The sequence below is a fragment of the Physella acuta genome, unplaced genomic scaffold (assembly GCF_028476545.2).
Source record: "Physella acuta isolate Inbredline_101_S28 unplaced genomic scaffold, ASM2847654v3 ptg000813l, whole genome shotgun sequence".
Classification (NCBI taxonomy): domain Eukaryota; kingdom Metazoa; phylum Mollusca; class Gastropoda; family Physidae; genus Physella; species Physella acuta.
The window spans coordinates 475,055-502,965 of NW_026732331.1; the positions used below are offsets into that span (position 1 = coordinate 475,055).

The 27,911-nt window shown below is 41.1% G+C and overlaps 2 protein-coding genes across 4 annotated transcripts; one reads left to right on the plus strand and one right to left on the minus strand.

Moving 5' to 3' along the window:
* Positions 1 to 253: 253 nt before the first annotated feature.
* On the plus strand, positions 254 to 16,848 carry LOC131951470 (uncharacterized). Of its 3 annotated transcripts, none has more exons than XM_059313890.1 (13): positions 254 to 479; positions 2,422 to 3,241; positions 5,035 to 5,116; positions 5,843 to 5,857; positions 6,685 to 6,874; positions 10,396 to 10,517; positions 12,208 to 12,381; positions 14,275 to 14,352; positions 14,683 to 14,783; positions 14,967 to 15,065; positions 15,485 to 15,561; positions 15,759 to 15,857; positions 16,351 to 16,848. In XM_059313890.1, exons 1-13 carry the CDS (start codon positions 436 to 438, stop codon positions 16,421 to 16,423), a joined length of 1,974 nt encoding a protein of 657 aa, XP_059169873.1. In that variant the 5' UTR covers positions 254 to 435; the 3' UTR covers positions 16,424 to 16,848. The 3 variants fall into 3 exon arrangements, with proteins under 3 accessions (XP_059169873.1, XP_059169874.1, XP_059169875.1); XM_059313891.1 differs by having other exon boundaries at positions 10,399 to 10,517; XM_059313892.1 differs by lacking the exon at positions 5,843 to 5,857.
* Positions 16,849 to 23,032: 6,184 nt separating this feature from the next.
* Positions 23,033 to 24,842, minus strand: LOC131951459 (mu-type opioid receptor-like). The gene is made up of 2 exons (XM_059313879.1): positions 24,617 to 24,842; positions 23,033 to 23,916 (listed from the first exon to the last, which is right to left on the minus strand). The coding sequence occupies exons 1-2, from the start codon at positions 24,840 to 24,842 to the stop codon at positions 23,033 to 23,035; spliced, it is 1,110 nt and encodes a 369-aa protein (XP_059169862.1).
* Positions 24,843 to 27,911: the final 3,069 nt, after the last annotated feature.

Sequence of the window (27,911 nt, forward strand, 5' to 3'; positions counted from 1 at the left end):
CTTTTATTAGCCGCGTTGAATTAGTGAATAAGAGCAAATCGGAACAACAGGACAAAAAATTAATTTTACCCTTATTATATTTTCAGTGAATTGATAATATTTAGCAGCGATTGCATGACGCATAGATTTAAAAATCACTCTCTTATGGCTTTTAACAAACCGAATGACAAACTAGCCTATAAATAGAACTTCGATAAACCGAACGCATGGGATGAGCATCGTCTATGACGTCACGAATGTTCCATTTATTATGATTCTGGCCAAGATGGCGCCGAGCCCCAAGAACGACTGTGAGATTTTATTCCAGAGGAAGACCCAGCCATTGTGTGTGTAAAAGAAGTCGGTTGGACCCACAGACTGAAACATGACCTGCACTGTCTCTTGATTCCAATTCTCGTCTCCCTGCTGGTATTTTGTGCCAGAGTTACGGCCACCATGATGAAACTTCACCGCCCTTTGTGTTCGGATGTAACGTTAAGGTATGTCCACAGCGTCGATTCACTTTGTTTTCATGTCTTCATCATACAGGTTTTAGTTCGGGTAGTCGTATACACTGGACATTTATTCTTACCATTCTCGTGTCAGGCCTGTGTGGTCTTTAACTAAATCAACAAAACCTGTATTGACCTGTACAGTGACGCAGAGTATGATAATCATGTAAACAGTTGGGTCGATGTTTTCTTTGGGCTATTTACTGCTGGTCAATGCTAATCATATCAACACAATGTTTTATATTTCATTTTATGAGCATATACAGATGTAGTATGTTGTTTCCAATAGATTTGTTATATTGATGTCAATTTATCGAACGATAGGTGCCTTTTAAATATCATTTTTGACAAATATTTACCACCAATTTAAGTCGATCGATAATAAATCAGCATTGATCCGACTGTATGTGTATGTGTATGTGTATGTGTATGTGTATGTGTATGTGTATGTGTATGTGTATGTGTATGTGTATGTGTATGTGTATGTGTATGTGTATGTGTATGTGTATGTGTATGTGTATGTGTATGTGTATGTGTATGTGTATGTGTATGTGTATGTGTATGTGTATGTGTATGTGTATGTGTATGTGTGTGTGTGTGTGTGTGTGTATGTGTATGTGTATGTGTATGTGTATGTGTATGTGTATGTGTATGTGTATGTGTATGTGTATGTGTATGTGTATGTGTATGTGTATGTGTATGTGTATGTGTATGTGTATGTGTATGTGTATGTGTATGTGTATGTGTATGTGTATGTGTATGTGTATGTGTATGTGTATGTGTATGTGTATGTGTATGTGTATGTGTATGTGTATGTGTATGTGTATGTGTATGTGTATGTGTATGTGTATGTGTATGTGTATGTGTATGTGTATGTGTATGTGTATGTGTATGTGTATGTGTATGTGTATGTGTATGTGTATGTGTATGTGTATGTGTATGTGTATGTGTGTATGTGTGTGTGTATGTGTAATAGGGGCTTCGTATGGGTATGAGTGTGTGTCAAAATGCAGGTATAGTTGTAGGTGTAGGTGTAGGTGTAGGTGTAGGTGTAGGTGTAGGTGTAGGTGTAGGTGTAGGTGTAGGTGTAGGTGTAGGTGTAGGTGTAGGTGTAGGTGTAGGTGTAGGTGTAGGCGTAGGCGTAGGCGTAGGCGTAGGCCAGTGGTAGTCGTAGGTGTAGGTGTAGGTGTAGGTGTAGGTGAGGTGTTGGTGTAGGTGTAGGTGTAGGTGTAGGCGTAGGCGTAGGCGTAGGCGTAGGCGTAGGTGTATGTGTATGTGTAGGTGTAGGTGAGGTGTTTGTGTAGGTGTAGGTGTAGGTGTAGGTGTAGATGTAGATGTAGGTGTAGGTGTAGGTGTAGGTGTAGGTGTAGGTGTAGGTGTAGGTGTAGGTGTAGGTGTAGGTGTAGGTGTAGGTGTAGGTGTAGGTGTAGGTGTGGGTGTAGGTGTAGGTGTAGGTGTAGGTGTAGGTGTTGGTGTAGGTGTTGGTGTTGGTGTAGGTGTAAATTATGTATTGGTGTAGAAACAACGTACAATCTTTTGTTTTACACACGTTCCTGTTTGAGTGTTATAAAAAAGGCTGTCTTACTGTTCATAGACCTACAAAGCTTTTGGTCAGGTATAATTTAACTACCAGTAGGACACAATCTTGACCAGAGTTTCTTCCATGCATATCTTCTGATGGGGGAGGGGGAGGGGGGAAGAAAGTCTACCATCCCCGAACAAAATTGGACTCATATAGAAAACATACTTTTACGAGTGTCCGCCCCCCCCCCCTAAAAATTTAGTCTCTCCCCCCCCCCCCCCCCCCCCCCCGAAAATATCAAGTTTCCCCTCCCCCGGAGACAAAAGTCTGAATGAAACACTGACATTGACTTATTAAATAAAACTAGACAAGCGTCGGTAAAGTCAACAAATTTCAAATTCTTTTCAGACTTGTCGTGGACATTTCGCCCGACTACGACGAAGATGACGAGCAAGACGAAACGGCGAATGAAGCAAACGATAACCCAACAGAGAGTGTGGACAACGACAACCAACGCAAGACCGAGTTCCCTGCCAACAAAAATCTCAACTTCGCCAGAACAAACAATAACCGATTCCTGGAGGAGAACAGTGAGACCAGCCTCGACTTCAACCAGAACCGACATCAACACAGCCGGGCACGGCCCCACAACCACAGCTGCAGCTGGTACTCACGACAAAACACCTCCGATAAAACAGCTAAAGACATCTACAACCACGAACACGTATTCAGCGGGGAAGCCAAGGGGGACAACTTCCAAACGGTTCATCTTGATTCAGAGTTCAAACGTTGCGTGGAAGAAGAGGGCAACGATTTTAAAGAAGCCTCGATCTGCCAGCAGTACGACAACATCTGGGAGGAGCCGAGCATCAACTACCAGGACATCAACAACCAAAACAAGGCGCGGTTACGTCAGTATTCGGACGCGGATTTATCCAGCTGCCTGGAGGACACGCCGTGGTGTGAGAGCAGCAGACGACGGGCACACAAGTCTTCAGACGATGACAACAGCGAGAGCACGCTGTACGGCGGGGCAGACGGCGACTTGCCGTCCAAGAGACGCTGTGTGGAAGATGCCCGGTCGCTGGGCAGCGAGGAGAGGGCAGAGACTGGGGACGAGGAGTCCCTGGACGACAGTCTGGACAACATCGAGGACGTCGTGCTGCCAGAGGCACCGGAAGAGCTGCCGGTGGACTGCGACGAAGATGTGGATGTCTTTGAGAAACAGGTGAGCGATCGGTCAGTCATGATACCCCTCCAGACACCCGCACACGAACACACGAACAAACACGGATTTGAATTGAATTCTGTGTTTTGTTAACTATGCCATATGTTTAGTAAATCTAGCTCATAGAGATGTTTTTTTTCTGTTCATATTTCGAAAGTGAATATATGAATTCGCAGAATTCAGAATTTACAGCAAACAAAAAAATCCTCTAAAAATGTTCCATATACACTACTAGCATGCCGTTGGATTATGCGACTAATAGGGCTGGTAAGTAGGTCACCAACCAGTTCTATGGCTCATGCAGGTTTTATCGAGCCGTATAACTGGTTGGTGACCTACTTACCAGCCCTATTATACTTTGCTTAGAGCTATCAATGCTTGAACCGACAGGTTTATTTAACGTGTTTACATGTGTAGGCATATAAGATCGATATCAGACTAGAACGTGAGCTCCGTCATCCCCCCTCCCCACCTTTACACCCCACCTTTCCACCCCCGCTGGCTTGTTGTCGTGTAAGGACTACTTTACTCACTCGGTACAACTAGAAAAAAGAATGTTAACACTAGAAATATAAAGATCTGCTTATGTAACATCAGCCGTGGTACAACTAGAATAAACCGGGAGTGATCTCCCCTAAACTTTCTCGAATATTCTAATTCACTACGGGGGATGGCAACTCGGGATATAGACTTTAGACATGATTTTTAATCCATTTTAAATACTCAATTTTTTTAAAATAGAATATAATCTGGTAGAAAAAGAAATGCACACCTAGAGAACGCTAAATAAAGATGTGCATAATAGTGCGCAATATTATTAGTACTTGATAAATTTACATGCGTTTCTTGAGAAATCGGAAATAGCATAAATAAGTACTTCCGGTCAACGGAAATTACCCAAAATTTGAAAGAAGGTAGAGAATTAAATCTTTTACTTACATATCAAGTTTCATTTATCTATCTGAAATAGTACTCAAGTTATAGGCTTTTGAAAAATTCAAAGTAGAAAAAGTACCACTTCCGGTTATCGGAAATCGCTCAAAAGTTAATACGGATCTACGATTTTGATAAAATACTTATATATGAAATTTCATCAACCTAGCTGTAACGGTACTCAAGTTATCGTGTTTACACACACACACACACACACAGACACACACACAGACACACAGACATACGGACAAGATTGCAAAATTATGTTTTTCCGTATCAGTGAGGTGTAAAACGTCGAGATTTGTAAAAATCTCTATTTTTTTTTTGCACGATTACAATACTTTCTCTATAGGCTACTTCGTATATACGAGAAAGTAAAAAAGAACTTAACCACTAGAAATATAAAGATCTGCTCGTGTAATACCAGCCGTAGCTTCTGATTGCTTGCTGGTTAACCAATCATCCCCTCTGCTTACCTCAGTCCTTCTCACCTATCCCCCACCACCTTACACCCAGTGAATTCCCCATGGAGGCATTGTTCAGGCTCTATTGAGTCATAGTCTACTACAAGATTGATTGATAATTAAGTTGTAGTTAATATAAGTTCTATTGAAAAGTTACGAGAGACAGGTGTTTCTAATAACGTTGACCATTTAACACGATAGACAGCTGTTTCTAATAACGTTGACTATTTAACACGAAAGACAGCTGTTTCTAATAACGTTGACCATTTAACTGTTAAATAGTCAACGTTATTAGAAACAGCTGTCTATCGTGTTCAATTTTAACAAGATAGACAGATGTTTCTAATAACGTTGACTATTTCACACTGCGAACAATGATTTGTCTGTGTTGTACAGATGGACCAGTCTTTGATCACGTCCTTCTATGGCGAGATCAGCAACGACGAGCTAGGGAGGAGCATGATACAGTCAATACATGGTAAGTCCTCTCACACTTCGGTCACGTGTCTCAGGTGCTATGCATGCATGTTGGCATGCATTATGTTACAATTAGGTCATGGGTGTAGCGAGGAGGGGAGGGGGTAAGGACCCATTTAGGGGGGGGGGGGGGGTGACACCAAGGCAAAAAATAGCAAAATATATAGAGAAAAATGAAAATTCCACTTAATTAAGTGATTAATTCGAGTGTTAAATAGTGTTTTAAGAGGTGCAAATCGAAAGTTTGGGGGGGGGGTGCAAATCGAAAGTTTGAGTGGTGTGTGCAAAACGAAAGTTTGAGGGGGGGGGTACAAATCGAAAATTGAAAGTTTGTCCCCGGCAAGGGTCGCTACGCCTCTGAGGTGTGACACCGCAACAGATGACACCCGACCTCGCTACGCCACTGAATTAGGTAAATGTAGTGAGTTTATAGACCCTTATTAAATTATAATGTACACACTTTAAATATTGTGTGTACAACCTTCATACACACTCGTATACACTTAAACATGCATTGTGTCACTCTTCGGAAACAGGATTTTATTAGGTACATAGCATAAACGAACTCAAACAATGTACGCAGTATATACATAACACATGCTTTGTACACACTGCATACACACACATCTGATCTGTACACAGGTAACTGTGTTATACAAACCTTGTACAATTATGTTTACATTGATTCGTTACATTATAAACAACCTATAATGTCATTTATCATTAGCACACTGCCGAAGAGGTATGTTACTGAGATCTTGTTCATTATTTTTTTTTAATTTGCTGTTTTAATGTTCACTTTCATGTTGCTCCTTTTTTAAAACATTAAAATTTCAAGTGTGTTTATTTTTGCTAATCCACTAATTAAAAATCCTTGGAACCTGCTTAAACACAACTTTAAAATGAATGCTTTGAACTAAATGTTTTTATGCCTATTTTTACAATTAATTGAGTGTTGATTTTTTTTTCTGCCAAAGCAAATCAAAATTCTGATGACAGAATTATAAGAATTTTTTTCTGCTGAAATGGATTTTTTTGTTCCTTAGAACTAAATTTGTTTCTTTCTTCTCTAAAACGTTTTAAGCATCATTGGAACTGCACGCTTGTTTTCTGCTAAGATATTTTTGTTTTAATCCTGGGACTTCTAGAAGTTTTTTTGCTGTAACAAAACATTTTAATGCCATTGACATTGAACTACTTTTAATTCCTACAACACATTTCACTTGAATGCTTGTAACACCACTGTTAAAAATATCGACCAACCAGGCTAGCAGAGAATGCCACGTGATATAATAATATACTGAATCAGCAGGATACATTTCCCAGGTTAAAGTTCAAAGTTCACAATAACTTGATGTTGCTGGGGTATTGAATCACACATTAACATCCTCTTGCGAGAGGCTTAAAGAAAACAAAACAGTTCGAACCCCAACTGAAGGTTTCCACGTTTAATGTGAAGTAAACAGCAATTATTGTAAGCACCCACCCCCGTCCCCCACCCTCGTCCCCACCACACCCACTAAGTGTTTAAGACAATTGATGTTTTCTCCTTGTGTTCCCGCCGTCAAGGTGACGTCATAGCAGACGAGATGACGAAATCAATAGCCGAGGAGATTCACGACGTCATCCTAGGGGACGGGGCGGAGAAGGCAGACGTCGATGCCCACGAGAAACAACTTCCGTTCCCGTACCCTTTCACCCTTAAGCATGCGGGTCATCTCTTTGACAAGCCGCGGTACCATCTGGCTACCACAATCAGGTAATGCTCTATTCAGGTCCCACAATCAGGTAATGGTCTATTAATACTAGCACCATTCATTTTAGCTACCACAATCAGGTAATGGTCCATTATACTAGCTCCATTCAATTTCAGCTACCACAATCAGGTAATGGTCCATTATACTAGCACCATTCATTTTAGCTACCACAATCAGGTAATGGTCCATTATACTAGCTCCATTCAATTTCAGCTACCACAATCAGGTAATGGTCCATTATACTAGCTCCATTCAATTTCAGCTACCACAATCAGGTAATGCTCCATTAATACTAGCACCATTCAGCTACCACTATCATGTAATGCCCAGCACCACCTGGCTACCACAATTAGATAACGAACGCCCCATGTAATTCTAGAACCCTCTGACCACCCCAGGCAGGTCCGCAGTTGCTGTAAGATATCAGATAAGACCTCGGGCTAAAGTTCGATGTGAGAATCAATAGAAGAATGTGACACATTGAACTGTGACTGCTGATGGTTTTATTCATGTCATCAGCAATTGTTTTGTCTGTTTTGTTACGTCCTTTTCTGGCCAAAGTCCGTGTCTGATATTTAAAAAACTACTGCAAGTCTGTTTACCTGAATAAGTGTCTGATAAAGAACAACTGTTGTCACCACATTATCTTTGAAATTAAATTCCAAAATAAAGCGACTGGTAAATATCAATACAAATCGTCGTGAGTTGGGTGATGGGTGGTGTCCACATTGTTTGTGCTGACTAAATTAAGTGCTGTTAAAGTTAGACGTCTTAGTGGTTTCTCTTCAATCTTTGACTCGTTGGCCCAAAAAATGTGAGGTTTGGGAGAAAGTGCAATGATTTTTCCGTGGATGAACGTGGGGTCAAGGATGCGGGAGAAATCGATACGAATCCTGGTTCGCTGCCAGCAAATAGCGTTAACCAGCCCTTAGGAGCTGAGGCAAAGATACAAAACCCACACCCAGGGGCGTGTCTGGGGTAGATAAAGTTGGGGGGGGGGACGGAGATACAAACATCCATACGTACAATACACCAGCAGCGTGTCTGGGGTAGAGTTTGGTGGTGGGGCGGACACACACAACTCCTGATAAAATCGTTTAATGTTTAATGTTTTGGAAACATAATTTAGGTAACGGATATTTTGTAACTTACTCATTTTAAGATATTTTAACCACTAAGTCTAAAGACATAACTTACGCTAAACACAAAGTTTAAGGTTAAACTCCCATTTTCCTTTAGATTTTAGTATCGAGTTATGGATATTTGTTTACTGCACATCAGGCACAGTGTTTCTTTCAGACATTTTTCTCTGTGAATTGGGGCTGTTGAAAGTTTTAATAAGCAGCTGTTTTTCAATTAAATTTAAAGGTGAAACAGTATGAACGATGAAAAATGAAACGAACAAAAAAAAAAGAATTAAAAACTTTTCATTGCTCAATTAGTAGCAATAGCTTACGTTTTTCCTGTGTTTATTTAATCATTATTTTAAATAACTCCAATTAATAAAGTCTTCGTTTAAGAAAAGCTATGTAGTATAAAACCGTAAAATTGTAATGAATACTTTTATTGATTAAAATCAATTAAATGATTGTAAATAGACGATGAGCTCTTGAACTAAAAGGTGTCGTAGATTATTACAGAGGTGTCGTATAATGTTACAGGGGTGTCATAGATTTTTACAGTGGTGTCATACAGTGGTGTTGTAGATTGCTACAGAGGTGTCATAAATTGTCGAATGAACGTCTAGCGGGGACAGCTGTAGATGTCCTACTAGATCAGACACCGATACAAAACAACCGATTGCAGTAATTAGCACTAGCATTTAATTACAATAAACTAAACCGGGTTTATTAATACCAAGAACCCCTCACTGGCCACGCCCATGCCCACCCATCACACACCCCCTGGGTAGAGATCGATGGAACAACATTGGGGAGTTGGCCGTCACAGTATGAATGGGCATCGAGAAATAGGATAAAACCCCATGTAAATCAAAGTGTATGATCTTTATTTACAATACACACACATATATATATATATATATATATATATATATATATATATATATATATATATATATATATATATATATATATATATATATGTGTGTGTGTTAATGTTAATCGATTAATATGCCTTATGTATATATTATGTATATGCCCTATGTATAAATATGTATATTCCCGCATTATGTTTATCAGTTTTCCCCTGTAATGTTGGTATTAGACAATCCTCTCAGTGCCGTCATAGAGTCTCAATCATGAAATCCTGTTGAAAAACTTAAGCTAAATCTGACATGAACAGAATTTTCTGAATCTTTGGGTTTAAAATCTCATTATCGCAAGATTACTTTTGCATGGACAAAATTTAAAATAACAACAGAGATGAAAGCAGCCTACTTTGTATAATACAACATTAAACCTTTAATGCAACGGTTGGAATTTCTTATAACATATCAGATGTTGAGTTCAATTAAATGGTTGGACCAATCAAATTATACTACCACCAGTCTAGTTTGCTACTAGTAGCTTGGTCTGCTACAAAAAGACTAGTGTGCTACCGACAGTCTAGGTTGCTACTGGTAGCTTGGTCTGCTACTGACAGACTAATATGCTACTGATAGACTAATATGCTACTGATAGACTAAAATGCTACAGACCGATTAATCTGCTACCCGCAGCCTAGTTTGCTACTGGTAGCCTGTTCTGCTACAGAAAGACGAATCTACTACGGGCAGCCTAGTTTGCTCCTATAATAGGTTCGCTGTTTACCCACCAATCCCCCAACCTTAGCTCATTGATTGCAGTTCATTGAACACAACTGGCCATATTGTTTGTTTACTTTGTGACGACTAACTCACATGCCGTTTTGGCTCTACGCCATGGCTATTGATGCTGTCATAACAGTGAGGGATGGGCCAGTTAGGGCAGTTACAATTATACAAACAGGTGCATTGTTCCTTAAGAATAGAATCATGTAACTAACGTAAAACATTGTCAAGAAAATAGCAATAAGAAAACCTATGCCAACTCTTACATTCGAGGTTATTGTTAAAATAACCATAAAACGATATTTAAATTAATAATGAAATAATTCCTAAATTCATTCATAATCACAGTAATAAAAATGCTTATCAATTACTCCACTTTCATACTTTCTACTTGCTATAACAACATAAAGCATGTTTAAACAATATGTATTGTAAGAACCGATAGAAATTTTAAATTACCCTCAAAATTTTATTAACTTTATACAATTGAAATTGTATATTTAATGGTTAATTATCGGTTCCTATGTTAAAATGCCTCTATTATATTCAAGAAATTGTCTATTTTCAACACCTTTCCTACAATCGTTAGAAAAAAATTCGAATATAGCATGTCTATATTTACGTAACAAATTATGATTTGGAGAATTTAACATCGACGATATTATACGGGAGAGTTTGTAAGTCTAGAGATGATGTCATATCCTAAATCAATGAGAACCAGCTGATCGATAACGTGTATCGATAATTTCCCAGCAGGTCAAGAACGTCCTCCCGATCGACCTATGACGACACCTGTAGCGAGGTATCCCGTTCATCTTCCACTACCTGTACAGTCAAACAACACCTGAGTAGCTTTACACCTGAGTACAGCAGAGGTAAGGGGACAGTGTGGGGGACAGTGTGGGGGTCAGTGTGGGGGACAGTGTGGGGACAGTGTGGGGGTCAGTGTGGGGGTCAGTGTGGGGGGGGGTCATTGTGTGACAGTGTGGGGGTCAGTGTCCCGTTCATCTTCCACAACATGTACAGTCAAGCAACATGTGAAACCCTTCACACCTGAGTACAGCAGAGGTAAGGGGACAGTGTGGGGATCAGTGGGGGGTCAGTGTGGGGTAAGTGTGTGACAGTGTGGGGGTCAGTTTGGGGGTCAGTGTGAGAGAGTGTGCGGGGTCAGTGTGTGACAGGTTGGGGGGATCTGTGTGAGGGTCAGCGTGGGGGTCAGTGTGGGGTCATTATCTGACAGTGTGGGGTCAGTTTAAGGTCAGTTGGCTGTCTGGACGTAATTTTTCTATCAATGATGTCAAGTAGAACTGGACCAAAGCATTTATTTTATATTCCAATTTCATTTCACATTTTAGTTTTTAAACTTGAGTAGCAACTTGTATTCTCCAATTTTTACTTTCTCGTATACACGAAGTATAGAGAAAGTCTTGTAATCGTGCAAAAAAAAATCGAGATTTTTACAAATCTCGACGTTTTACACCTCACTGATACGGAAAAACATAATTTTGCAATCTTGTCCGTATGTCTGTGTGTCTGTCTGTGTGTCTGTCTGTGTGTCTGTCTGTCTGTCCGTGTGTAAACACGATAACTTGAGTACCGTTACTGCTAGGTTGATGAAATTTCATATATAAGTATTTTATCAAAATCGTAGATCCGTATCGACTTTTGAGCGATTTCCGATAACCGGAAGTGGTACTTTTCCTACTTTGAATTTTTCAAAAGCCTATAACTTGAGTACTATTTCAGATAGATAAACGAAATTTCACATGTAAGTAAAAGATCTAATTCTCTACCTTCTGTTAAATTTTGAGTAATTTCCGTTGACCGGAAGTAGTAATTTACGCTACTTCCGATTTCTCAAAAAACTAATGTAAATTTTAAAAGTACTAATAATATTGCGCACTATTATGCGCTTTTTTATTTGGCGTTCACTTGGTGTGCAATTAATTTGTCTACGAGATTTTATTCTATTTTTAAAACTTTAAGTATTTAAAATGGATTAAAAATCATGTCTATAGCCCGAGTTCCCATCCCCTGTTATTTTATATAAGAATATTCGAGAAAGTTTAGGGGAGATCACTCCCGGTTTATTTTGTTTAATGCACAATGAAAAGTTACATCTCTGTTACTTTACACAGTGTTAGAGATTGATTTGTGTAAAGTGTTTCTTCCAGACTTTTTTCTCCGGGGGTGCACTTGAAATTTTCGGGGGGGGGGGGAGGCGGACAACAATTTTTGGGTGGGCGGACACTGTCAAAAGTATATATTTTCTATATATATTCCATTTCGTTCGGGGGGCGGTAGACTTTCTTGGGGGGGGGGGGGGGGAGAGCGGTGCCCCCCCCCCCCTCCCCGAAGAGATGCCAGGAAGATTTCTGGTTGTCTATATAAGTTACTACGTGTGAGAATTATTGGTAATTTGTCTGTATCAAATATTGTTATGTAAAATTGATGAGTAATTTGTCTATATAAAAATGCTTCATTTGACTCATGAGAGTATTATGGATAATCACTGAACTACAAATAAAGAATATTTGCTGAGTCACTGTTTTTATTTTCCCACAGCAACCACCCCAATCCCCTCCCCAAAGAAAAACACAAAAGTGGTTTCAACCAAAGAACTTGAGGTAACACACCGGGGTCTGCACAGGTTTATACCACGTCACAAGGACGAGATGAACATTGGCATTGGTGACCCCATCCACGTCATTAAAGAGTTCGATGACCTGTGGTGTGAAGGTCAGTTGATCAGTGTGACAGTTTGTATGTTGTTATTGTCACAGTTTGTATGTTCATTCATATTGTGAAAGTTTGTATGTTCTTATTGTGACAGTTTGTATGTTCCTATTGTGACAGTTTGTATCTTCTTATTGTAACAGTTTTTATGTCAATATTGTGCTTGTTTGTATGTTCTTATTTTGAAAGTTTGTATATTCTTATTGTGACAGTTTGAATATTCATATTGTGACAGTGTGTATGTTCTTATTGTGACCGTTTGTATTTCTTATTGTGACACTTTGTATGTTGTTATTGTGACAGTTTATATGTTCTTATTGTAACAGTTTGTATCTTCTTATTGTAACAGTTTGTATGTCAATATTGTGACAGTTTGTATGCAGTGTTTCTTCCAGACTTTTTTCTCCGGGGGGGGGGGGGGCACTTGAAATCTTCGGGGGGGGGGGCGTTAAACTTTCTTCGGGGGGGGGGGGGGCGGACACTGTTAAAAGTATATATTTTCTATATAAATTATATAAATTTCCTTTCGTTCGGGGGGGCGGTAAAAAAATTTCGGGGGAGCTTTCGGGGGGGGCTTCGCCCCCCCCCCCCCCCCCGAAGAGATGCCTGGAAGAAACTCTGTTTGTATGTTCTTATTGTGACAGTTTGTATGTTCTTATTGCGACAGTTTGTATTTTTTTATTGTAACAGTTTGTATGTCAATATTGTGACAGTTTGTATCTTCTGATTGTGACATTTTTTTATGTTCTTATAGTGACAGATTGTATGTTGTTATTGTGACAGTTTGTATCTTCTTATTGTAACAGTTTGTGTGTTCTTATTGTGACATTTAACAGTGTATAAAAAATACGTAAACTAAACATAAAAGAAATAGATAACTCCTGCTGAGGTTGCAGTTTATTTCATGAAAAAAAAAAATTTAATTAAATAGCAAATATATCTGATAATTTATAATTCATTAGCAGTTATGTAGACCTTTAAAACTAAGTTTTTAGGAAACAAAATTGTCTATTTAACCAGTCCGGTTAAGTAGGATGTAAAATAACCGTTTAAGCTGCTTACTTGGTAATCCATGTAACCTTTTAAACATTCTTGTAAAGTTTAGTCTATACCTGATTTTCATTTAATGTGTCTCTAAAATCCATTTCTCAAATCTCCCTAAAAATGGAACACGAACATTTCTACACTACTCTACACATAAAACAGCTTGGTTGTTTGTATTTGAACGTAGGCTACAGTTATGTATTCAAAATATTTAAGATCATTTTTTTTTCCATACATCTTTTTAATTTTTTTTTATAGTAACCCAATCTTCTGCTGAAATATTACTTCCTGTTGTTGACTATTCAAACAAATAATACTGATGAAATACATATACGTCACAAGCTTTAAAAAAAAAACAACCTAAAAGATGCCTTGATAAGTTGTTTACATTGTACAAATCAATAGTCGTTCGTCAGGGGAAACCACTCCGCATCTAATTGAAGCCGTACACAGTGGTCTCCCCTTGTCCGTTGGGACTTTCGGACAGTCTGGCTTCCATTGATCGGACTGGCTATTGCTACATTATGTGTGTGTGGAGGGGGGGGGGGGGGGCACAAGTCTATCGCCTAACCAAGGAATGGCAGACGAATGACTTTTTTTTTAGCCTAAACATCACGACACTATTTAAGTCAGGCTGAATTAAACGGCTAGATTTGTAGGCAGGTGTTTTTGTATCTCATTAGAAATTATAAAAATCTGATTTACAGCGATGTGGTATCTGGATATCGTGGAAATACAGAACCAGAAAATTGTGGAAACCTTTAAACAAAACATTAGTCACGTATACTGTGTAGCGAGAGTCGACTAACCCACGAACCAATAACCGAATTAATTGTCTCATTTGACTTGCAGGTATCAACTTACGGACGGGCGAGAAAGGAATATTTCCAGCCATGTACGCTAACGACTTGAACTTCCTCGAGGAGTCAGGTAAACTAGAATCTATATAACCCCGGGGTGGAATTGGGGGGAGGGGGGTTAACTAGAATCACTATAACCCCCGGGATGGGGGAGGGAGGTAAACTAGAATCACTAGAATCCGGGAGTAGGTTAAGTATAATCACTATAATCCGGGGTGGGGGGGGGGGGGGGAGTAGGTAAACTATAATCACTTAAACCCCTGGGATCAGGTAAACTATCTTCAGTATAACCCTGAGGGTCAGATACACCATCATCCCTTAAACCCATAAAACAAGATCAGATTATAAGTGAAATTAAAGTTTTATTTCCTCCTATTTTGTGTATTTGTTTTATTTTCAGACGATGAAGAAGAATATTGGAAATTTAGCATGAGATTCCTAGGTTCTATAGAGGTGACGTCACACAAAGGGGACGAAACCCTAGTACATGCCATCAACAAGGTAAGCTAAAATTAATAGGTAAACTTTTTTTGTGTGATAAAAGTGTGATCCGTTAATGGCGAAACAATGGGGCGATTTTTTGTTTCTTAAATATCTGTTGATGTGTGTATAAAATATCCGTGCATGTGAAATATTTGTACCGTATCTAATATAAACTTGACTCAAACGATTTAACATCTACAGGTCGCCAGTCTACAGAAAGATAAACTTAACTCTGCTTCCCTCAGTACACTGGAGATAAACCAGTACGGTATCAGGATGATAGATAAAAGTAAAGAAGGGGTGAGTAGATAAAAGTAAAGGTTAGGTGAGTAGATAAAAGTAAAGATTGGGTTAGTAGATAAAAGTAAAGATGGGGTGAGTAGATAAAGTAAAGGTTAGGTGAGTAGATAAAAGTAAAGAAGGGGTGAGTAGATAAAGTAAAGGTTAGGTGAGTAGATAAAAGTAAAGGTTGGGTGAGTAGATAAAAGTAAAGATGGGGTGAGTAGATAAAAGTGAAAGTTAGGTGAGTAGATAAGAGTAAAGAATGGGTGAGTAGATAAAAGTAAAGATGGGGTGAGTAGGTAAAAGTAAAGGTTAGGTAAGTAGATAAAAGTAAAGAAGAGGTTAGTAGATAAAAGTAAAGAAAAGCTAAAAAGATGGTATACTAAAGTAAATAAGGGTTGTTAATTTGATTGACCAGTTTCTTTTGTTTTTGACAGCATGAAAAAGACGCATTTTCCCATTTCTTCGCTCTAAAGAATATATCATTCTGTGGTACTCACCCGAAAAACAACAGGTAAATCTGATGCACCTGCTAGGTGTTTTTCTTTTATTTTTTAGTATGGTATTCATGATTAATTCACTACTTTGAAAAAAAGTATCATTAAGATCATATTAAAATAAGGAATGCCTTTTTAATTATTTATTTTTTGCGAAAATTAAATATTTTAAAACTGAAAAATTGACTGTACCATTTTGTTTCACCTCAATCAGGTATTTTGCTTTTATAACCAAACACCCACGTGACTATAAATTTGCATGTCACGTGTTCTATGGCGACAGACCAACACACAGGGCAAGGGATGCGTTGGGGTAAGTGACTAGCCATTCTAGAGAGGGCAGTTGTATGATTCGGGCAAGTGTCCATTTAGGAGAACGGCCTTTAGGCAAACGGCTTTCGGGCAGTGTTTCTTCCAAGCATCTCTTAGGGGGAGAGGGGGGGCATATACTTTTAATAGTGTCCGCCCCCCCCCCCTACCCCCCCCCCCGCCCCTCCCTCCCCCCCCCCTCCCCCGCCCCCCGAAAATTTTAGTCCGCCCCCGGAGAAAAAAGTCTGGAAGAAACACGGCCTTCGGGCATTAGTCTTTTCCTCTATAAATAAATAAGATGAAATTAAAAACAAGACTATCAAAATATCAACTAATTGTGTATGAAAACTAATTAACATAGTGTTGATAAAATATTCCCGACACTACAAGATTAGGCAGTAACATTATCGTCTTTACTTCACTTTGTTCAGTTAATATACAACAGTCTTAGCAATTTAAAACGGATGCTTATTTATATTTGTGTATTGTATCCACAGAGAAGCTTTCAAGCGATTTTACCAAGAATACATGGCATTCACCCACCCGACAGAGGACATATACATGGAATAAAACTGTTTGTCTATTGGCACGGCTGCGGGTCGTCACGACACCTCGTGCTACCCGCACGGAGTCTTCAACAGCAATACTGCGGTGTAGAACTGGAACAGTATCAAAATACATGGCAATTTGAACTCGTCTCTATAACATTACATTTGGCTAAATTTGAAAACTTTTTAACCACGATTGGAACATTCAGAGAGCTCAAAAAAAAAATACTGACCATTCTAAAATTTATTGCAAAGACCAGACGAGACAGCAGTGTTCATATAGATACATGACTAGTCCCATTCATATCATGATGGTATTGTACGAGTGATAGCAGGTCTGACAGTTGGGGCACGGGTGCGGTAATCGAATCCGTTTATGAGCAGTTGAACTAAGTAGCCAAAACAAAACAGCATGCCATTACAGCGTTTTACAATTTTTACTACACGATTCACACCCATAAAAATTACTCCAGAAATTTTTATAAGCACTTGCAGAGGATGCGAACTAGGAGGAAAAACAAACGGCTCTAAATTCCGAGTAAAACAAAGATGTATTCGATATTGTAACTTGAATACCATACGTTTTTGTTTCTAGTTCTGTCGCTGTTACGTAGTGTTCTTTGGATGGGGAGGGGGGGGGGAAGCATACCTTAGTTTCTCTATGTAAACACAGGTGGTGTAACTGTGCTCTACCTCAGTGAACTGTAAATGTAAGGGGGGGGGGGGGTGTAAGACCGCCCTACAACAGTGAATTGTGGGGGAGTCGACAGTGCGGTACCTCAACGAACTGTAATTGTAATCAGTTGGGGTGGGTTCAGCTTTAAATTTATCAGTGGGCCGTGGTGGGGGGAGGGGTGACAGTGTCCTACATCAGTAAACTGTAAATGTAATCGGGGGCCGGGGTTTGGGGGGGGGGGTGGAGGTAAGAGTGCCCCACATCCGTGAACTGTAAATGGGGGTCGTGGGGGTGGTCCGTGGTGGTAGTTTAGCTTCGGAATACATATAGGGCCTATACAGTGCAGCGAAATACATTATATACATTCATGTGTCATCATCTGCGACTAATTTAAAGTTCGACCCCTATATAAGCTTTTTTTTTTGTCTTCGGTGACAGAATGAAGAGACCTACGCTAAACAAAAAAAGTCAAAGTGTTGATAACTTTTCAAACTTGACGGTCAAAACGGCAGGTGAAGTAGAGTTCACCTGTTTCCATGACCTCAGCATAAGTAGGGACAGTGTGGTCAGTTCTAACCCCATCCGCCTTTACCTTTCCTACAGGTCAGGTCTGGGTGACCTTGGTGATGTTCTACAGACTTGCAGGTTAGCATTCGTGTGCTCTACCGTCTTTCCCTACTAGACTAAGCGTCCGTTGACTAGGGACGATGGACATAAGAGACCAGCCACTATATAAATGATCTGTACACAAGAAAGACAAAACTTAGAGTCGGGCCCTTATGCTTTATTTGACAACAATATGCGCAGGATCAAATAGACATACAACTCAACATATCAAATTGGGTTACTTTCCTACAAATTAACATTACAATAAAATGCTAATCACAATTATTACCATTTTACACATTTAATTTCGCATGTGCATTAATTTAATGCAGTCTTCTAGTTAACATTTACTGCATCTGTATTTACTGTAGACCTGCTATTGCTCTGTTCACTTTTTTTGTTGTACGTAAAGTGTAAAGACCGCCATCACAGCATTTTAATGGACATTTTAATGGTGAAGCAGCTAATTAAAGGAGAGGGGCGGGAAACACCTGATTATCGGCCCTGTTCTATCTAGTTATGGTAGACCGAATTCTCCACAATAAGAATAGACATTTGTATAACTTAACAACTATTGTAAAAGATATAGGCGGAAGATTTCTGTACAAACATATTTAGGAAAAATATGGCTATTATAGTCGATTCCCACGATTTGAACTAGAAGTATTTTCCCGTCATCTCTTAGTAAAAATAAAACAGAAAAATCTTCAAGAGTAAAATTGTACGGAAACCATCATACCTTCGCTCCACTTCCTGATCCTTTTTCTTTCTTTCTCTCTCTTTCTCTATCTCTTTCTCTCTCTGTACTGTGTTGCATCTTGTAACTTTGCAGACTTTCATTTGTGTCTCTATTTCTAACACAAATCTGTCATCGTCAAAAATATATTTCATTTGATGGTAGAGTTCATTTTTTTTTATTTAGCAAAAAGAAAGATTAATTTTAATTAGCAATTAAAATGTAAGTTCATTTAAAATTGATAACTCAAAGAGCGAAATGAGGGAACGCGTTTTAAGTTCAACGTACGGAAAATTCATTCGTTTCTTTTTCTTCTCACTCACTATAAATTTCTATTTTTTCGTCAGTCCAGTGACGTGTTTGTGGCTAGTTTAGTGAATGATGTATTACCTGCATGTTATTGTTTACAAACTTTGGTCTCGCTACTGTAGTCGTTTAGTTGTTTGGTTCGTCTAATGACCGACAGGTTGATATGTGTGCATGCTGCCAAGACAAAGGAGGAGATGGGGTGGAGGTAGGTTTCCACAATAAAAGTCGTGTAAATAACACTTGAGAAACGTGTTGTTTTTATCTAACGTATGTCTGTCTGTGTGTCTGCCTGTCTACCTGTCTGTCGTGTAAATAACCAGCGGCATAGCGAGGGGGGGGGGTACCAAGGCAAAAAATAGCAAAGTATATAGAGAAAAAATGATAATTCCACTTAGTTAAGTGATTAATTCGAGTGTTAAATAGTCATTTAAGAGTTGCAAATCGAAAATTGAAAGTTTGTCCCCGGGAAGGGTCGCTACGCCTCTGGGGGGGGGGGGGGGGGGGTGACACCCGACCTAGCTACGCCACTGTAAATAACACTTCCTCCAACACAAATAATTATTATGTGTTAACTTGTTATGCGCCTTAATGCGGTTTTTTTTTTGTTGTTTTTTCCTTGTGAAATAATCAAACTATCTTTTAAAAAAATCCGTTGTATCGATTTCGTTCAAATGTTGCGAAATGTGCATAGCTAACCTCACCACGACATTTATTTTTTAAAACTTGATGTAAGCTATAACATCCTGTCTTTAAAAATTGATTTAAAGTGTTTACTCGCAAAAACCAACCAGCCGTGACAAACAGTTCACCGCCCGTCGGGGAGCTGAGCGTGCTATCACTTATTTATTCAGTCTTGTTATCTCCCCTTATTATTGAATTAAGTCATCTTTTAATTACATTTTATTGACTAATTATAAAGTCTAATTGGATTTTTAAAGATATATGTTCTTGCATTGACACCAGCGAGTTGTCACATAACAAACAAGCAAACAAACAGACCTTATGAACTAAACAAAAGGGGGATGACTGGTCAGATGAGGTGGGGTTCAGGTCTAATTTTGTTTACAAATCTTAAAGCCCAGATACGCGTTAGTGTAGTGCTGTGGAGCAGGCAGGAATATTTCGAGAGTGGTGGTCTTTGTCTATAATATATGGTGGTCTTGGTCTATAATATATGGTGGTCTTGGTCTATAATATATGGTGGTCCTGGTCTATAATATATGGTGGTCTTGGTCTATAATATATGGTGGTCTTTGTCTATAATATATGGTGGTCCTGGTCTATAATATATGGTGGTCTTGGTCTATAATATATGGTGGTCTTGGTCTATAATATATGGTGGTCTTTGTCTATAATATATGGTGGTCTTGGTCTATAATATATGGTGGTCTTTGTCTATAATACATGGTGGTCCTGGTCTATAATATATGGTGGTCTTTGTCTATAATATATGGTGGTCTTGGTCTATAATATATGGTGGTCTTTGTCTATAATATATGGTGGTCCTTGTCTATAATATATGGTGGTCTTTGTCTATAATATATGGTGGTCTTGGTCTATAATATATGTTGGTCTTTGTCGATAATATATGGTGGTCTTGATCTATAATATATTGTGGTCTTTGTCTATAATATATGGTGGTCTTAGTCTATAATATATGGTGGTCTTTGTATATAATATATGGTGGTCTTTGTATATAATATATGGTGGTCTTAGTCTATAATATATGGTGGTCTTTGTATATAATATATGGTGGTCTTTGTCTATAATATATGGTGGTCATGGTCTATAATATATGGTGGTCTTTGTCTATAATATATGGTGGTCTGTGTCTACAATATAGGGAAGATCTATACACTGGTGGCAAGTATTGCGGACTAAGTGAAACAAAGATTGAGCTCTGTCAGTCATACATCCGTGTTTCTCAATGCCCTCATCAAGTCCCCCAACTCTCAGAACATGTCCACCACCCCACCCCTCAGAACATGTCCACCACCCCACCCCTTAAAATGTGCCCACCCCTCAGAACATGTCCACCACCCCACCCCTTAAAATGTACCCACTACCCCACCCCTCAGAACATGTCCACCACCCCACCCCTTAAAATGTGCCCACCCCACCCCTCAGAACATGTCCACCACCTCACCCCTTAAAATGTGCCCACTACCCCACCCCTCAGAACATGTCCACCACCCCTCAAAATATGTCCACCACCCCACCCCTTAAAATGTGCCCACCACCCCACCCCTCAGAACATGTCCACCACCCCACCCCTTAAAATGTACCCACTACCCCACCCCTCAGAACATGTCCACCACCCCACCCCTTAAAATGTGCCCACCCCACCCCTCAGAACATGTCCACCACCTCACCCCTTAAAATGTGCCCACTACCCCACCCCTCAGAACATGTCCACCACCCCTCAAAATATGTCCACCACCCCACCCCTTAAAATGTGCCCACCACCCCACCCCTCAGAACATGTCCACCACCTAACCCCTTAAAATGTGCCCACCACCCCACCCCCCAGAACATGTCCACCACCTCACCCCTTAAAATGTGCCCACCACCCCACCTCCCAGAACATGTCCACCACCCCACCCCTTAAAATGTGCCCAGCCCACCCCTCAGAACATGTTCACCACCCCCCAGAACATGTCAACCACCCCACCCCTTAAAATGTGCCCACCACCCCACCCCCCAGAACGTGCCCACCACCCCACCCTTTGGAACATGTCCACCACCCCACCCCTTAAAATGTGCCCACCACCCCACCCCTCAGAACATGTCCACCACCCCACCCCTTAAAATGTGCCCACTACCCCACCCCTCAGAACATGTCCACCACCCCTCAGAACATGTCCACCACCCCTCAGAACATGTCCTCCACCTCACCCCTTAAAATGTGCCCACCACCCCACCCCTCAGAACATGTCCACCACCCCTCAGAACATGTCCACCACCTCACCCCTTAGAATGTGCCCACCACCCACCCCTCAGAACATGTCCACCACCCCCCAGAACATGTCCACCACCCCACCCCTTAAAATGTGCCCACCACCCCACCCCTCAGAACATGTTCACCACCCCCCAGAACATGTCCACCACCCCACCCCTTAAAATGTGCCCACCACCCCACCCCCCAGAACATGTCCACCACCCCACCCCTTAAAATGTGCCCACCACCCCACCCCCCAGAACATGTCCACCACCCCACCCCTTAAAATGTGCCCACCACCCCACCCCTCAGAACATGTCCAGCACCCATCAGAACGTGACCACCACCCAACGGACAAAACAGAAAAAAAAAATTAAATCAGTCTATTTTTACAATTGCTCCCTCTACCAAAATTTCTAATACCCCCCCTCCCCTCCCCTACACCAGAGCCAAATTTCTGAAAGAAACAATGTGTGAAATACTCTATGACAACTGGTTACTTGCATCCCCACACAAGCACTGGCATCAAGTACCCGGGATACCAGAAGATAGGCATCTTATGGCAATGTACAGAAACTTGATGTTGGTGATGAAAATCTTCAGTTTGTGAGCCACTCCCTCCATTCCTCGGTTTTGGCTCTCCCTGAGAATAAATAGCCTGAATGGCCGCTACATGTTTTCTTTCATATCATTAGTAATAGCGTTATTGTATTTTTTTTTTCTGTGTTGCTTCTGTTTTCACTAGACAAATGGAGCGAGGATAACAATCATATTATGACATGAGCCAAAATAAATACATGTTTGTTAGTTTAATGTTTAATATTAAATGATGCGTGTTTATAACTATTTCAGTTTTACTTATTGAAACACAAATCAAACAAGAAATAATTGTCACAACTAGTATCTCCGCCGCTCTCACTAAACTCTATGACATACTTAAACACTAATAATTTCTTTTAAACCCCACCCCTTAGGGCATGAGCTTTTTGTTGAAGCCACTTTAAAAGACCCCCAACCCCCACCAATCGTCACTTCATAAGTTTTAAATGTTCCGTCTCACACCACGTAGCAAAATGTTAACAAGAACCACAGATCTCAAGCTGGTTAGCGACGTCTCTGCTCTAGTCAATGACAATATACACATCTCTCTATGAACACTCATGTACACATATAGCTAATTTGACTTCTCCAAATCACAAGGCACTCGTTTTGTTTTGTTTGACTTTTAAAAAATAATTGTACACAGTTGACAATAATGTCAACAAACAAAATTGCTGGTCAAGACATGCATTTTGCCGGTCAACACATACGGTACTGTCGGTCAACACATGCATTTTGCCGGTCAACCAACAGCCAATGCCGGCTCCTATAGCCGATGTTTGAAGAAGCTGGTGAACGTGGTATAGAACTTGGAGCTCATGAAAAAATAAGCGAAGAAATTAGCGCTGGAGTTGACGGCCTCTAGTAGAAAGGCGAGGGCGTGGGTGACGTGGAACAAGTTCTTCAGGCGCCCGTTTTCCTGGAACTCTGGCACCACGTTGCGGATCGCCAGCAGGACGTTGCTCGGGATGTTGCACGTGATGAAAATTAGCATAATTACAATTATCATCTTGGAAACTCTGGCTTCCTTAGATTCTCTCATGTCTTGGTTCTTGTATTCATTGTGGTGGTTGAGTGGGCGGATGTTGACGGAGTTTCCTTTTCGTGCGATTTCCCGCCATTTAGTGGAACTCTTCAGCAAGGAGATCATGCCAAGTGTGCACGCGAAGATGAGCAGGAAGTTAAGGAGGGGCAGGAAGAAGAAGAACAAGGTATTGACGTACAGGTCGACGTGACCGTAGGAGAGGGGAACCAGGTAGACCTTGCTCGTGTTTGACCTCGGGTCAAGGACGGCGTGAAGGTCACTGTAAAAATACAGCGACATATGCGACAGGAAGGTGAAGGCTGATATGGTCAAGGTCAAGTAGGCTGTGGTTCTGGGAGTGAAGACGTCCCTGACCTTGAAGGGCAAGGCCACACACAGGCAGCGCTGGAGCGAGATGAGAGCCGTGAGCCAACAGCTGACCCGCGTGAAGATGACCCGGGGCAGGCTGGCCGTGATGATGCTGAGGCTGTACGGGTCAACGGTCAAGGTCGGAGGGTCAAGGATGATGACGATGTAGCAGACGGAGATCCAGAAGTTGAAGACCAGGCACAAGAGGTCCGTCAAGGCTAAGCCGAACAAGGAGATATTAACGTTATCTTGCAGACCTGAGATAGAAGAAAACATACAGCTACATAAACAGTAAGAAATTATATGTTCATAGTGTTGTCATTATTCAACAATCTCATTACACAAGCAACGAGGCAAAGTACTGTCAGAGTCGAGACAGTTTAAATACTCTAGTGAAAAATGACACACTCCCCCCTCCCATCAGAGGCGTAGCGAAAGGGGCGGGAGGGACAAATGTCCCCGGGCGCCGACCTTAGAGGGGCGCCAAATTGAAAGTTTGATGGGGGGGGGGGTGCAAATGAAAAGTTTGAGGGGGGGGGGTGCAGTGCAAATGAAAAGTTCGAGGGGGGGGGGGGGGGGGGGTTCAAATCGAAAGTTAGAGGGGGGTGCAATGAAAAGTTCGAGGGGGGGGGGTGCAAATCAAACAAAAGTTTGGGGGGGGCGGGGGGTGCAAATGAAAAGTTCGAGGGGGGGGGTTCAAATCGAAAGTTTGTCCCCGGGCGCCGGGAAGGGTCGCTACGCCTCTGCCTCCCATACAAACCTACCAAGTGACAAAATTATTGTCACAATTTTAAACTTTATCCTTATAACAGTAGCAAACGTGTTAATACATCCGTTTTAAACTAAACTAAATCAAACTTTTTTTTTAATTAAAGTGAAAAGGTAACTTTAAGAATAAAAGCCATTTTTCTTTATAAAAAAGACGAGACATTTGGTCGCAAATAAAACGGAACCCACCTTGTCTTGTGAAGACCAGCATGTTCATGGCGTTGGTGAAGACACCCAGGAGACTGATGACGCCACACAGACACACGGACACCACGACACTGACCATGGTCCGAGCCTCGTCACTGACGTCATACGATCTGTCGTCTGCTGAAGACATGGAGGCGATGACGTCACAAATTGTTCTGTTGGTTGACTGCACGTGCGCTGCAGGTGTGGTACCAGAGACTTCCGGCATGGCTTGCAGCTTTAGCTGTGGCTGGTGTGTGAGTGGTCGAGTTTTATAGCTGTGGCTGGTGTGTGAGTGGTCGAGTTTTATAGCTGTGGCTGATGTGTGAGTGGTCGAGTTTTATAGCTGTGGCTGATGTGTGAGTGGTCGAGTTTTATAGCTGTGGCTGATGTGTGAGTGGTCGAGTTTTATAGCTGTGGCTGATGTGTGAGTGGTCGAGTTTTATAGCTGTGGCTGATGTGTGAGTGGTCGAGTTTTATAGCTGTGGCTGATGTGTGAGTGGTCGAGTTTTATAGCTGTGGCTGATGTGTGAGTGGTCGAGTTTTATAGCTGTGGCTGATGTGTGAGTGGTCGAGTTTTATAGCTGTGGCTGATGTGTGAGTGGTCGAGTTTTATAGCTGTGGCTGATGTGTGAGTGGTCGAGTTTTATAGCTGTGGCTGATGTGTGAGTGGTCGAGTTTTATAGCTGTGGCTGATGTGTGAGTGGTCGAGTTTTATAGCTGTGGCTGATGTGTGAGTGGTCGAGTTTTATAGCTGTGGCTGATGTGTGAGTGGTCGAGTTTTATAGCTGTGGCTGATGTGTGAGTGGTCGAGTTTTATAGCTGTGGCTGATGTGTGAGTGGTCGAGTTTTATAGCTGTGGCTGATGTGTGAGTGGTCGAGTTTTATAGCTGTGGCTGATGTGTGAGTGGTCGAGTTTTATAGCTGTGGCTGATGTGTGAGTGGTCGAGTTTTATAGCTGTGGCTGATGTGTGAGTGGTCGAGTTTTATAGCTGTGGCTGATGTGTGAGTGGTCGAGTTTTATAGCTGTGGCTGATGTGTGAGTGGTCGAGTTTTATAGCTGTGGCTGATGTGTGAGTGGTCGAGTTTTATAGCTGTGGCTGATGTGTGAGTGGTCGAGTTTTATAGCTGTGGCTGATGTGTGAGTGGTCGAGTTTTATAGCTGTGGCTGATGTGTGAGTGGTCGAGTTTTATAGCTGTGGCTGATGTGTGAGTGGTCGAGTTTTATAGCTGTGGCTGATGTGTGAGTGGTCGAGTTTTATAGCTGTGGCTGATGTGTGAGTGGTCGAGTTTTATAGCTGTGGCTGATGTGTGAGTGGTCGAGTTTTATAGCTGTGGCTGATGTGTGAGTGGTCGAGTTTTATAGCTGTGGCTGATGTGTGAGTGGTCGAGTTTTATAGCTGTGGCTGATGTGTGAGTGGTCGAGTTTTATAGCTGTGGCTGATGTGTGAGTGGTCGAGTTTTATAGCTGTGGCTGATGTGTGAGTGGTCGAGTTTTATAGCTGTGGCTGATGTGTGAGTGGTCGAGTTTTATAGCTGTGGCTGATGTGTGAGTGGTCGAGTTTTATAGCTGTGGCTGATGTGTGAGTGGTCGAGTTTTATAGCTGTGGCTGATGTGTGAGTGGTCGAGTTTTATAGCTGTGGCTGATGTGTGAGTGGTCGAGTTTTATAGCTGTGGCTGATGTGTGAGTGGTCGAGTTTTATAGCTGTGGCTGATGTGTGAGTGGTCGAGTTTTATAGCTGTGGCTGATGTGTGAGTGGTCGAGTTTTATAGCTGTGGCTGATGTGTGAGTGGTCGAGTTTTATAGCTGTGGCTGATGTGTGAGTGGTCGAGTTTTATAGCTGTGGCTGATGTGTGAGTGGTCGAGTTTTATAGCTGGTGTGTGTGTGTGTGTGTGTGTGTGTGTGTGTGTGTGTGTGTGAGTGGTCGAGTTGTATAGCTGGTGTGTGTGTGAGTGGTCAAGTTGTATATCTGGTGTGCGTGTGAGTGGTCAAGTTGTATAGCTGGTGTGTGTGTGAGTGGTCAAGTTGTATAGCTGGTGTGTGTGTGTGAGTGCGTGTGTGTGAGTAGTCGAGTTGCTAGTCACTCAGCCAACAGCTACACTGTTAGTGTCTATCGCTGGTCTGTGTAAGTGAGTGGTCTAGTTGATAGCCACACATCCAACAGCTACAGTGTCTATAGGTGGTCTGTGTAAGTGAGTGGTCGAGTTGCTAGTCACTCAACCAACAGCTACAGTGTCTATGGTGGTCTGTGTAAGTGAGTGGTCTAGTTGATAGCCACACATCCAACAGCTACAGTGTCTATAGGTGGTCTGTGTAAGTGAGTGGTCGAGTTGATAGCCACACACCCAAACAGGTACGTGGCGGAAAGTCTTTAACATTTCGTCTGAGCCGCCTTTTATCTAACAAACAAACGTTTCGGGTTTTTTTCAGCAGATTAAATTTAAATTAATTAACAAAGCATCTTTCTGAAATTTAAAAACTGCTCGAATACAACAATTATCACTTTTCTCAACATACACTGTAATTAACGATTTCTCCAATTAGCTGATTTTAATGTCTGCCGGTGCCAATTTGTGTTTTTCTTATGTTTTTTAATTGTAATTAAGTTTAATCAAATCGACCGGTATTCAGTAATTACTTTGCGTTAACCCACCAACCTCGGTGGGTTCATCTGAGCTAATTATTTTTGTCTTTGGTGTAAAAATTACCTTCTGTGACACCTATTCGTTCAATAGACATACGCGGATTAAAACATAAAGTAAATTATCAATTTCTCAATTATTTTTTTAGTTCGGCGCGTGATCAAGGTTGTTTTTTTTTTTTTTGTTTTTTTGTTTTTTTGTGGCATCTGCCAATACCCCCGAACCTGAAATAGACGGGTTGCTCTAAACATGTTTTGAAGTTTAAAAATAAAATAGATCGCCGGGTGCAGCAATGGGACAGACAATGTATATTTGCTTAACGGTATCCTTGTATGAATGTATGAAACATACGTTCTTTTCTGGGTTATTTGAGGCTAAACGATTTTGCGATTAAGGACCCGAGCCAGGAGATAACTACACATTTGGCTGACCCGAGTGAGGAGATAACTACACATATGGCTGACCCGAATGAGGAGATAACTACACATATGGCTGACCCGAGTGAGGAGATAACTACACATATGGCTGACCCGAGTGAGGAGATAACTACACATATGGCTGACCCGAATGAGGAGATAACTACACATATGGCTGACCCGAATGAGGAGATAACTACACATATGGCTGACTCGAGTGAGTTGAGGAAGGTGGAT